This window comes from Rhamphochromis longiceps, linkage group LG3 (genome assembly GCF_057381845.1).
Source record: "Rhamphochromis longiceps isolate RC_006_pf linkage group LG3, R_longiceps_female_GT1.1, whole genome shotgun sequence".
Classification (NCBI taxonomy): domain Eukaryota; kingdom Metazoa; phylum Chordata; class Actinopteri; order Cichliformes; family Cichlidae; genus Rhamphochromis; species Rhamphochromis longiceps.
Window position 1 is genome coordinate 43,994,558 of NC_140559.1, and position 13,773 is coordinate 44,008,330.

At 42.3% G+C, this 13,773-nt stretch overlaps 1 protein-coding gene across 1 annotated transcript in view; it reads left to right on the forward strand.

Moving 5' to 3' along the window:
- Positions 1-1,457, forward strand: part of chd3 (chromodomain helicase DNA binding protein 3) — a 45,612-nt gene extending 44,155 nt beyond the window's left edge. Inside the window, exon 40 of the mRNA XM_085399332.1 lies at positions 123-1,457. Within this exon, the coding sequence (XP_085255458.1) occupies positions 123-391 (269 nt within the window). The 3' untranslated portion in view covers positions 392-1,457. The remainder of the gene's footprint in view (positions 1-122) is intronic.
- Positions 1,458-13,773: the final 12,316 nt, after the last annotated feature.

Below are 13,773 nucleotides of genomic sequence, written 5' to 3' on the forward strand. Positions count from 1 at the left end.
CCCACAGAGAGGAGGGAGGCAAACTAAAAGAGCAAATCCCTACAGGGACCAGTTAAGTGTCACATTATCCTTCTCCCCTCTCCAAGCCTCCACTACAGTCTGCCGCTTGTCTGCCCCCACAGAAGCCGCCGCCGCTGCTGGGGCCACCGGGGGAGCTGCTGGTGGAGCCACCGGAGGGCCAACCGCTGCCAGCGTTTGCCAGAAGACCAAGGAGCACGATGTGGTGCAGCGGCAGCGTGTGGTGGACCTTTGGAAGGACGGAAAGTCAGAGGGGGCCATCGGGCAGGAGCTGAGGATGCCTAAATCCACGGTGCACAGCATCATCGTCAAGTACCGCCTCAGCAACACAGTGGAGAACCTGCCGCGCAACGGGCGACCAAAGAAACCCTGAGGGGCAAAAGCGGGGAGGTGAACACTAAAACAATAAAAACAGGGCGACGTTTGGATGGAAAAACAATCGTGGAATGTAACAAAAATGAGACGAGAAGCCGAATGCATGAGAGCGTTTCCAAAAAGGATCCAAGGATAGAGCACTTTGACACAGCTGGAATGTGAGGGATATAAAGGGAGAAGAAAAGATCGCTGGATGGATTGAATAAGGATGGGAGGCAGAAAGGAAAAAAACACAAAACAAGCGGACATGAAATGTGAAAAGAAAAGTAGCGGCGGCACTTTGATCCACTAAAGAAAACAAGCAATCAACTGCATAAGGAGTGAGTCCAAAATAACAAGGGAGAGGTGAAAATCTGGCCTTGAGATCAAGCACTAATGATGCCCGGGGGGTGGTGGGGGCAGAGACAAAAAGAGAGAGTACTTATCTGGAACAAACGAACCTTACTTTGAAGGCCTTGGCCAAAAAGAATGGGGGTGGGATTGGGAAAGCTGCTTAATGCAATCACAGGATTTCAAAAACTCTAAATTAGACGCCGAATAAAAAGAAAAAACAATGCAACAAAAGAGGATCTTTTTTTCGTTTAATTCCTCCCTATACAGACTTCTTTAGCTCTTCTATTTCTCCCTCTGAGACAAGAAAAAGATTTCCCTCCGGATCAATTTTTCATTCGCCGGCTGGCTGAACAAGGCTGTCCCCTCGATCTGACCCCGTACTCCCTCATTCCTCCGCAGTCTTCAACTCCTCCGTCTCTCTTTCTCAGTCGAACACGCTCAGATATGCATATATATTACAAGCTCTGGAACTCGCACACAACCTGTAAAACCTGCAAACAAGTGAATTTATCTGCTGAGTATAGGCAGATGAAACCCAAACTCAAAATAGAGCGAGCGAGATAAAGTGGACCGAGATTATCTTGCAAAGAAAAAACAACAAAATCGAGGGGCGAAAGTTTAAAAAAAGAAGAAGAAAAAAGTTTTCTAAGTATAAAACACGACTTCCCATGGACTCTCTTGCCCTCTCTCGCATTCCTGAGTCCAAACAAGAAGCATAGATGTAAAAACTGAGACGATGCCTTTGTCCAGCGGTTGGCAGCTCTAACCCAAACTGATGGACAGCAAAGACATGTACTGTATTAGAAAGCATACTTACTGTTGCACCCGTTTTCTTTGGGGGGGAGTGGGGGGGTCACTTGAAGGGGAATATCACTCTAATGAAGTACTTACATTTCCTGTTTTTAAGCCTAATCACTGAAAAATACAAAAGATCATAATTTATGAGCGGCTCTTCCCAAAAGATGAAGACTGTAATCTGTCATCGAAGAAAAAAGGGAGACTCTCTTTGAAGGCGTTTTTTTCTTTTTTTGTTCTTTGAGTTTCCTCGCTGTGACAGCGTGATGGATTCCACGCTGGAAAATGTCCCCTGAACCCCGAGAAAATAAAACATTCTGGACCATGTCATCGTTTTTCCAGCTTGGTGTGCGCGCTGTGTGACGTCCTAGAGATGAACCATTCTGCCTCGTATCTAAAGGGAAAAAGCAATGAATTTGGATTGCTTTCAGCTAAAACTGAGTGGTATTTCCCTTTGAGTTTAAAGGACTTAATGACCGAAGAAGTGTGGTAGCAGTGCGGCCTGCAATGAGAATGTCGTGCATGTCTGTAGGTTAAGAAATGAGTGTGAATGTGTGTGATTTGTGCCAACTGTTTGACATGCCTGTTTGATGTCAGTACGACTTTGGATAGCTTACTAGAAATATTAAAGTATTTTGTTCAAATATGTTTTTCTGCTCTTAGAAAATAAGCTAAACATCTTAGATCAGTCAGTATATACCTTAAAGTCTGTTATCCTGATTGCAATTCCGTCTAAAATAAGCAAAACTATGACTTGAAGCTCTCGTTGGTATTTTCTATCTAAAGAAAAGATGGCATTAATATGTTGTACGTGTGAAGTGCACACATATCGTCCGGCTCAGCAGTCGGGAGTATTTTAGCACCTTTCGGTTTAGCTCTGTTTTGGTTCAGTGACTGCTCTCAAGACTGTTTCCAGCTGCAGGCAGCTGTTTTCAGAGAAAATAAATACAATATATGCATCCTGCCCATCCCCGGGAGCAGCGAGTGATCGTGGTGGAACAGAGCTAAAATGACAGAATAGTGCACTTACAGTGTCTTCACCACTGAGGGACATTTTCCATAATTTCACAACTTTGTAGCTCAAGACTTCATGTTTACAGGAGTGGATGCATTTTAAAGCTAATAAAACAGCTAAGCTATCGTTAGTCATGAGCTGATTTTTATGAGACTGCATTTTAGGAAACATGTTCCTCCGGGTGCCTGACTGATATATAGGATCAACACCGATACTAATGTCTGTGATGTAAAAATCCGATATATCGGCTGATTTATTTATTTATTTTCAGACACACGAAACATGAACAGGTTTCACTCGCACTAGTTATTCATTTACGCTCTGCCCGAAGTCTGCTCAGATCCGCTGGTTGTTGTTTGTAGCGTTCTGAAAACCTATCCGGTCGTTAAGTCTGACATCACTAGCCGTGTCTGGGCCTAAACTCCGCTGCAGGTCCATATATCAAACGATCACTATGGCATTACTGAGAGTTGAAAAACTGTCTAAAGTCTTTCATCTTTAATAAAACGATCAGCGTTCTGCTCTACCAGGTGTAACATTTGAGTTTAACATCCAGGCATCCATGAAAACGGAATTTATGACATTTAACGGAGTTAGAAGTTAGCAGGAAGTTAGCTCGCTAGCTTCTATCTAAATACAATATAGCATGTCCTGACTGCGGGGTTTTGGAAACAAATTAAAACGTACAGCTCTGTTATCACTTCCAACATAAATGAAGACAGAAAACTAAACAGCAGTGACGTTTGTAGGGTTACTGAAGTTGGGTTAGCTGGTATATAATGATGTGCTACGTGACCGCTAGCGACACAGCTATGTTAGCATAATATAAACAAGCTAGCTTTTTTTTCCACTCGATAAAAGTTAACGTGAGTGTTCTCGGTGGTCAGGAACAAATGTAATTGCATGGCAGGATGCTGTAAAAGGACCAAACTTCAGCCAGGACAACAACTGAGATAATCCATCCACAATACGAGGTTAGTCATTCATATACTGGGCTGGGCTGTAGTTACATCCTAAGTTTTTAAAAACTGAGCTTAAATAAATGATTAGCGGTAATAAAAGCCGAGTGTGGTCAACAGGGATCACTGACTGTTTTAGGAGCTTTTTGAGATCAAATAGAAGAAAATACATAACATTAAACATGTTAACAACACAAAAGCCATATTAAACGCAGACTACTTTAGGCCTGGAAGTAGGATTCGTCACGTCATCACTTAATGACCGGATTGCCAAAAGGGATGTTGCAGAAGGCCCTCTGGTGGGAAAACTATGCAACGTCAGTGATGGCTAATGATGGTTCTTCCATTTCTTTTTTAAAATTTATCAGCCGTTATAAATGTCGATATCGTTCGATTGTCAATTAGCTAATATCGGCTGATGATATCTTAACACAGATTGCGCCCGTGAGCAGCTGAAGCCTGCTCACATGTGGTTAATCATTAAACTCTGGACAAGCAAACTACAAATGAAGGCCAGAAAGCTTCCAGTATCAAATATCTTCTACCTTGGAAAGAGTCTACATCTTAACACAAATATGTGTTTGGAGACATTAGGCTGCTGTCTGTATTAGTAGTCAGATAACATGGCAGTCACATTCATTTGAATGGACTGATTCTTATATAGCACTTTTCTGCTCTACTTGTATTCACACAACCTCTTTTTTGTACATCTAAGCGCTTTGTAGCCGACATATTTACATTCTGATGACTACATCAGGAGCAACTTGAGGTTCAGTATTTTGCCCGAGGAATCGAACCAACAGCTTTCCCATTAGTAGATGATCTGCTCTACCTCCTTGTCACAGCCACCTGAGGGAGGTTTAGAAATTATTTGTGAGGCTTCAGGTATTAGTAAGACTGAGAATAGAAAAAGATTCAGGGTCACGAAGGATACGTAAAGAATAATTTACCAATATGTTTTTTGGGGGATAATCTTTATTTCCTGACAATTTTCTGGAGTGGGGATGTCCTTTCTCTAGCCTATAAATAAAACCACTCACAGTTTCAGAGCTCGATTTTACGATTTGTACCTCCAGAAGCATATTCTTCGTTCTCAGTTGTATGTGAACCTCCTGCTACATGCACGTCTTACTTTTCCTCTCTTTCTCTCTCTCAGTTGGGCTCTATAGATTTCTAAAAAACAAGCCCGCGTTTTTGTGTTTTGTTTTGTTTTTCTTCTTTTTTTACTTCCTGAAAAGTTGACAGTTTAGAGACACAGGGTTGTTCTTGGTGAGAGGTTTTTGTATTGATGCACTCACGCAAAGCTTTTCAGCGAGGGGAAAAAAATGCTGCTTTTCTTGCCAACCTGGCAGCATTCACTTCTATCAAAGAGTAGGCAGGACCTACAAGGGAGAGACACAGACTGACATGTTGGCCAGGAATCATTTTTACTGCCTTTTAGATTTCAGATGCACCATCCAGCTCAGTCCAGAGTTTCAGGCTGAGGAGAAGATGGCTTTTCTGAGAGCTTGCACACAACGCTGGGGGGGCTGGGAAGGGGAGGAGCTTGAGTAGATAGAGCTGAAGTATTGCAGAGTTACTTTGGCAGCAGAAAGACATGTACACTGTTGCAGACATCGCTGAGGGAATCTTTATCTGGTATAGTACAAGTGCTTCATTGAATTTCTCCTCCTGTTTTATCTCCACTCCTTCTTTACCTTGAATGCCTTTTTTGGGCCCTGCTGAAGAGGTGCTGTGGGTTTGTGAGGGTTCAGAGTCCTTAATCTTTAGAACTGAGTCCCATTTTTCAGCAGGTGAAACCTGAAATGTTGTTGTTGGGTAGACCTTTTTTCAAATTAAAGATTCAGATGTCGAGCATTTAATTACCTTTAATGGTTATATTTAATGACTTTCCTTTGGCTTTTTTTGGCAGCATTATCTCACGGTGATTGTTTTCACACTTATAAAATCGGACAAATTCCACCAGTGCGACCAGGCACAGCATTCAGCATTTACCAGCAAAGCTCAAAATCAAAAACAGCAACAACAAAAAAAGGACTTTGGGACATCCACGTGTTTTGGGTTTATGTGACTAATTAATAGTAAAGATTTCCCTGCTTTTTTGCCATGGCAGTGCTTTTAAAGTGAAAGAGCGCCAGCAGGAAGCGAAGAGTAAACAGCCAGCAGTGAGGCTGTTCTCACTGAGATAAAATCAGAAACAACAAGCATTGGTCCATTCCTGTGAGTCCCTGGTGTCCAAACATGGCGCAACTCTGCCACGAGGTGCACTCATTAAGTACCGATTTCTAAAAAACACAATAACCAGAGTTGTTGTTCTGATTTGATGACTCCTTCATTAAAGATTATGAATTGAAGATTTTTAAGGCGTACTGTGATTTGCTGTAAGAACATTAAAGAGAGAGTGTTTTCTCATTATTTGAACAGTCTTCTGTCTTCTGCAGCTTTTCTTTTTTTTATGCAACTCCTCATTTCTCCTGCTCTTTCACCCAGTCTTTACCTCGATTTGTTTTGGTTCTTATCAGATTTTGCTTGTCCCACACACTAACTCTCTACTGGCTCATTCTCTTGATCTCCTCTGTTGGCCTCCACTGGCGAAATGCCATACGTTTCCCCATAAGTGGTCCCCCCCTCTGGTTTCAGACAGACGCACACGGCTTCAACACCCCTCCACCCCCACCAAACGTCTTCACTTCAATACACTTCGTATGACATCTTTGATCTGCACAGGGGTGTTATGGCACTTCTTTCCCTGTGGCGCAAGTCAGACCTCTTTTGGTCTATTCTTGGCCTTGTTTCGAAAGGAGCGCTAAACTCCCCGTTGTACTCCCTGAGCAGATTCATGATGGTGCGCAAATGTGGGAAGCACAGATCCTTTTGCTGGCCAGCTGTGCAAAGAACTTAATTTTTATGTGTGCTTGTGTGTGTGTGCATCTGTGTCCTTGTGTGACCGTGTGCGTGCTTGTGGATAAAGTGTGTGTTTACTCATTGCTGGCCTCACTCTGTCCAGGTTAATAGTTATGCATTCTGAGGTTTGGTCAATATTGTAAACAAACTTGATACTGGATATGTAAAATGATATATTGATGTACTGTATTATGCAAGTTTTCTCATTAAAAGTATTAAAAATCACACTTGGGTGGGACTTATTCGCCAAAAAATAGAAATGGTAAAAAATGGCCTTATTTATATAGCGCTTTACTAGTCCCTAAGGACCCCAAAGCGCTTTACATATCCAGTCATCCACCCATTCACACACACATTCACACACTGGTGATGGCAAGCTACATTATAGCCACAGCCACCCTGGGGTGCACTGACAGAGGCGAGGCTGCCGGACACTGGCGCCACCGGGCCCTCTGACCACCACCAGTAGGCAACGGGTGAAGTGTCTTGCCCAAGGACACAACGACCGAGACTGTCCAAGCCGGGGCTCGAACCGGCAACCTTCCAATTACAAGGCGAACTCCCAACTCTTGAGCCACGATCGCCCCGCAATAGAATGAAAATTGCTGTTTGTAAGATTTTGAATTGCACCATGTTGCAAAACATTGACTTATACACACTCACCACACATCATTAGGTACAGCTTACCTAATGGGCTGGATCCCCTTTAGCCTTCAGAGCTGCTTTAATTATTTGTGGCACAGTTTCAACACGGTGCTGGAAACATCCGTCAGAGATTTTGGTCCAGATTTTGGTGTTTAAATGATGCTCAGTTGGTACTAGGGGACCGATCTGGACCACTGATTCAAGGCTGATTCAATGTTGCAGCAGAAATTGAGACTCAGTTTCCTGTTCTTAGTAGAGAGGAGTTGCATTAGATTTGTCCTTCTCTGTACCTTCGTTGTATCAAGTGGTCATTTGAGTTAGGTTGCCTTCCTATCAGCTCAAAGCAGTCTGGCCATTCTCCTCTGAACTCTGACATCAACAAGATATTTTCAACCAGAGAACTATCCGATTGTTCAGTCTGACGTCACTAGCCGTGTCTGGGCCTAAACTCCGCTGCAGGTCCATATATCAAACGATCACTATGGCATTACTGAGAGTTGAAAAACTGTCTAAAGTCTTTCATCTTTAATAAAATGATCAGCGTTCTGCTCTACCAGGTGTAACAATTGAGTTTAACATCCAGGCATCCATGAAAACGGAATTTATAACATTTAACGGAGTTAGAAGTTAGCAGGGAGTTAGCTCGCTAGCTTCTATCTAAATACAATATAGCATGTCCTGACTGCGGGGTTTTGGAAACAAATTAAAACGTACAGCTCTGTTATCACTTCCAGCATAAATGAAGACAGAAAACTAAACAGCAGTGATGTTTGTAGGGTTACTGAAGTTGGGCTAGCTGCTATATAATGATGTGCTACGTGACCGCTAGCGACACAGCTATGTTAGCATAATATAAACAAGCTAACCTTTTTTCCACTCGATAAAAGTTAACGTGAGTGTTCTCGGTGGTCAGGAACAAATGTAATCGCATGGCAGGCTGCTGTAAAAGGACCAAACTTCAGCCAGGACAACAACTGAGATAATCCATCCATAATACGAGGTTAGCCATTCATATACTGCTGCATGGGCTGGGCTGTAGTTACATCCTAAGGTTTTAAAAACTGAGCTTAAATAAATGATTAGTGGTAATAAAAGCCGAGGAAGGTCAACAGTGATCACTGACTGTTTTAGGAGCTTTTTGAGATTAAATAGAAGAAAATACATAACATTAAACATGTTAACAACACAAAAGCCATATTAAACGCAGACTACTTTAGGCCTGGAAGTAGGATTCGTCGCGTCATCACTGAACAACCGGATAGAAAGCACCTACCTGGGGGTTTTCCCTGTATTATTGCAGGGTCTTTAGCTTACCTTAAAAAGCCTTGTACGAGTTATAAAAACCTAAACCAACTTCACAGTTGGCATAAAGAGGGAACCATCCATAGAGAGCAAAACTGTGGATTGCATTGCACTGTGCCAGTCCCAAAACATCCTTTATAATGGTGTTGAGTTTGTCCGTAGAAAGTCCAGGAACTGCAGTTTTTGGCACTTTGGTGTCGCCGTTGCACGCTTCGTTTATAATGTGGAAGCTTCTCCCTTGGCTCGGAGGCACCCACCACAACTCCCCTCTTAATGATTTGGAAGAGCAGTGCCCTCTTACTGTTTTTGTGTCGAAAAGACATATCGCTCTCTTTCTCCAACAGCCCCGCATCCAGAATGCACTTTTAACCCAAATCACAGTGATTTATTGAAGGTAAAACCTGTCGACACTTTCAATAACACAAGAATCTGCTTTTCTTTTTCTGCATCGAGTTAGGAACGAGCACAAGGCTTCAAGTCAGATGTATCCGTCACAGAAAAGACTTTTCATGCCGAATTGCTTAAACTGAACTCGTGTCTCTTTCTCCCCCCACCGTCACCATCCGGCAGTGCTGAACGGGCCTCCCATGTCTGTAAAGAAGGAGCGGGAAGCAGAGCTGCTAGTCAACCGGCGGGAGCAGCGCAGCGGAGAGGTCATCTGTATCGACGACTAAACCACACAGACACGCATACACGCTCACACTCACACACTGAAATCCGTCTGCTGCAAAGACACCTTTGATTTCTCTCCTAGAAAGTTCTGGCGGTGAAACCAGCGTCGCTGAGCTCCACATCACAAAGTAATTGACTGACTGAGGGTGAACTTGTTGACCCGCTAGTGATTGTAGTTCCTTTCTTTGACACATACGCACGCATACACGCAGAAGTCCTCGAAAATGTTACTCTGCTGGCTGGTACTCCCTAAAAAGCTCAAGTCACACACAGACACACACATGCAGAGGACATTAACACTCACGCACATGTGCACTTACTGTCCACGGACACACACCGACAGTACACGCAGTCCAACTTGTCTCAAAAAACTTCCTGTGACCTTTTCTTGTCTGCCTCAAACCATTATACTCCTCATAAACGGCCTCCTCGCAGCGGCCTCCTCCTCCTCCTCCTTTAGGGATGCTTCTAACCTCACACAAATGCAAGCATAAACACACACACACACGCACGCAAACACAACGCTAAACCCACCTCAACCCTAGAAACCTTTTTAGATTTCTCAAGTAGACCATGTAACCTTCTTCTTCCTCCTCCTCCTCCCCTTCTGCTCCTATAACCCACGACAGGAAGCTGCATGTGAAACTAAACTCATTTCTGCCATTGCACTCCATCTGCCCCCCACCCCCCACCCCCCTCCTGAAGCATGCTCTAATCACAATAATGCTGTCTCGTGAGAAAGGAAGAAAAATATATATATACGTCAAGCTGTGCCTACAGTCGTTTTAATACTGTTTCTAACTCTCAGAGAAAGGCTGAATCTCCGATGTCTCAGTCCAAGCAGCTCCAAGCACAGCTCCGGCTTCTTCTTCTTCTTTCATTTTTTGTTTTGTTTTTTTTAACCTTCACTTTGTTTTGATGGTACATGTTCCGATAAAACACACGCAGAAAGGTATGATGCATATATTCAGGACTCGTCTGACCACAAAGTATTTCCCGCTTCCCCTCGTTCCTAGTTTATGTACAGAGCTTTGAGGTATTTGGGGGGTTTGTTCCAGAAAAAGGTTTTTCAGAAACCTCCTATGAATGTTTATAACCTTTCATAAGCAAGTCAGTGTTATTAAATCCTATCGACCACCCTCAGCACTCCTCCCTCCTTTCCTTCCCTCCCCGTGCCCCCTTCAATCAACCCTTTTTTTCTGTATTTTTTTCATTTCCAAGTTTCTTTTTTCGTTCTACAAAATCCTGTGATATACAGTAATTTACATATTTAAACAGCTCATTCGTGTTCTCTTGTGTTTTCACTCTCGCGATTATGAGTATTGTCGTTGTCGATGTTGCTGTTGTTCTCGCCGTTGCTATTTGAGAAAGAGCTTCTACCAAAAGACATTTTTTGTAACAAGAAACTATGAAAAACAACACAGTATGTGCGACACACGGTGCACCTCTTCGCCATGTTCGTCCGATGATTACGAAAGACTGTAAACGAAGAAGTTGAGCTAACTTCAGAAGTAGATATATTACATGAAAACTTTTTTTTTCCTCCCCCCTCGCTTCCATTTTAGATTTGGGGCTTGCAAATGACGTACGTGTATAGAAAACGGGACATGTGTAACCCTAAATGCTTCTTTGAGCAAAATGAAAATGCATACTATCTAACTCTAGGAAAAATACAGTCATGCTGAAAAATTCCACTTAATATACCGCATCATTTAATAAAAAGCCTTAATAAAGAAATGTAAAGTCATTAAAATGAATTAAGAACCTGATGTCAACCTGTTAATCCTACAACATCCTCTCTTTTACGTTAAAAAGCCTAAAAAACAAACAAAAAAAAAATCATGGTAGACAGGAGTTCATTTATCCCATACATTTAACTCTTCCCAGGAAGTAGTCAGAGTCCATTTTACAAATGTTTTACAACCCCTGAACTAAAATGTTACATCAAATCAATCACTTAGTTCATTTTTTCTGGTTTTACTTTGTCCTCTTTCCAAAACGTTGTGTTGATTTCTGGGTATTTTGTGTCACTGTGTATGTAGTTGGTGCCGATTAAATGATGAATGGCAGTGAAAACATTTCAATGATGACGCATCTCCTCGTTTTTTCTTTCTTTCTTTCTTTCCTTTTTTGTTTTGTTTGTAATAAAACTGAATGAAATGATTAAAAAAATTCTCTCTGTGGACTTCATTGAGTAAAAAGCGCTTTGAGGCAACTGTTGTTGTGATTTGGGTCGATATGAATAAAACTGAATTGAATTGAAAGGATGATTAAACACAACACGTGCATTTAGAGTTCTGTGAAAAACGAAGGAACTAAGCCAGTACATAGCAGCCAGGTGTTGATAATTAAATGCAGTTGAATAGTTGTGATGTAAAAGCTGAAGTTTTCACAGTTTACTGGTCTGAAACATTCAGCTGTGTCAAAAAAAATCAATAAATAAATGCCACGGTCTTACAGGAGTGACCATCCCAGTAAGTTCACCTTAATCTCAGACAGTGCAGTGCTCAAAGAAACTGTAAAAACAACCCAGGAGCTCCATCTCAGACTCTACAGGCCTCAGTTAGCATGCGAAATGTTAAGATTCAAGACAACACAATTAGGAAAAGACTGAACAGTTATGGCTTGTTTGAAGGACTTTCAGGAGCCTCTTCAAAAAAGAAGCTTATGTTTGTGAAGTACGACAGAGTATTAGCTCCATGTTAACTAAAACAAATGAGAAAAAAGCCAAAATGTGGAGATTACAGTTGTCGTTTCAAGCCAAACAACTACCACGGCTCCTATACCCTCTACAACAGCGGTCCCCAACCTTTTTCGCACCACAGACCGGTTTATGTCCGACAATATTTTCACGAACCGGCCTTTAAGGTGTTGCGGATAAATACAACAAAATAAAACCTGTACCGGTACTAAAAAAAAAAAAAGATACGGGAAAAGACTCAGGGAAACCGAGTTAAAGATAAAAATGATTAAAAAATAATGCTAAAACACGATAAAAAACATGAATTTCACACCCGAGCCTCAACTCTCGCGGCCCGGCGCCAAACGACTCACGGACCAGTACCAGTGTGTGGCTTAGGGGTTGGGGCCCGCTCTACAAAATGCTTTGTTTAGATAAATTTGTGAAACAAATGATCGTCTGTCGTATCGTGTCTTGTGATTCATCATCCTCTTTATTGCACAAGGGTGTAACCATCAGCATCCTTGCATCTGTACACTGCCGGATATTTCAGTTTGTACAAATCCGGCCAACTCTTTCAAGTTGGGGGGGGGGGGAGGTCGTTCTGACCAGATGCAGCTTTCTGCACCATGTTTTCAACCTGTTTTCAAACTATGACCACAATGTCTCAATATCTCTTTCTTGAAATTTTCATTTTATTCTGAAAACAATCTTTTTTTGGGGGGGGGGGGGCTAAATGTGGCCCTAATACTCTTTTCGTAATGAAGTTACATCTGAACTTCTGGGACATTGTGAACAATGAGCAGACAAGAACAAAGTACAGATGTTTGGCTTAATGCACAGTGCTTGGAGAAAATCAAACACAACATAGCAGCACAAAGCAACTGTCAGCACGGTGGTAGAGAGGTGACAGTCTGGCCTTTCTCTGCAGACACAGTCCCTGGGCACCTTGCAATCACCAAGTCAATCATGAACTCCTCCGGAGACCAAAGTATATGTGAGGACATGTAAGCCTATCTGACTGACAGCTAAAACTTGGCAGAAACTGGTTGTGCAACAGCACATCAACAAATCTACAACAGAATGTGAAGGTGTTGCAATTGTCCTGTCCCATCTTGTGTTTCAGATCAGTGAATTTTGATCCTCTTAATACAATTCAGCCTCTCCAGTGGTCCTCTGCTCTCATGGGCGAACTCAGACTATTGTTGTCTCATAATTGTACTCTTTGTTCTGCCCTGTGGCATCAGTGAGCTTTGAGTACTATTATGTGGACCAGTACCAGTTTCTGCAATGCTACTTTTGACTGGAGTGGCTTCCATCTCACAGAAATTATTTCAGGGCAGGGATAGCTCAGTAGGTAGAGTGGTGGCCCCATGATCAGAAGGTCGGGAGTTCGACTCCACTGAACGGCTACCCTGAGGTACCCCTGAGCAAGGTACCGTCCCTACACACTGCTCCCCGGGCACTGCACTGGTGGCTGCCCACTGCTTCACTGGGTGAATGGGTTAAATGCAGAGGAACTATTTCCCTATGGGGACTAACACGCACACTTTACTTTAAAAAGCAGAAAAAAGACTTTTGCTGTCTGCAGTCTAAGATGATGAAGTTGGCTTCTTTCTGCTAGACTACAAACTCCATGCCACTCCAACAGGGACCTAGCTTGATAGTGCAGTAAGCCATTTATCTACCGTATTCAGCCTCACGGAGCTGTAAACCTTCAGTCTTTTCACACAGCAAGCAAAACTATTTTAGTCAAAATAATTGGCTTTATTACATTGGTACATTTTAGAGAAAGAGAGATACTAAAATATGAAATAGCATCACAATATTTTCGTTGATGCAGTATTTTGAATGGAATCAGTGAAAACAAATCACTGAGTCTTATTTTTTCATCGAGTAGAAAAAATAAAAGAGGAGTCAGTATCTAAATGTGCAAACATTAGCTATATTAAGTTTCATGTGGAAGGCAGTGAAGTGAGCAAGTTGCATTTTAAAGCTCTTAAATGTTATTTCTTCTCAGTTTTTAAATACCACAGTCACGATCACTTAATTTGTGTGAACACCACCTAACACCC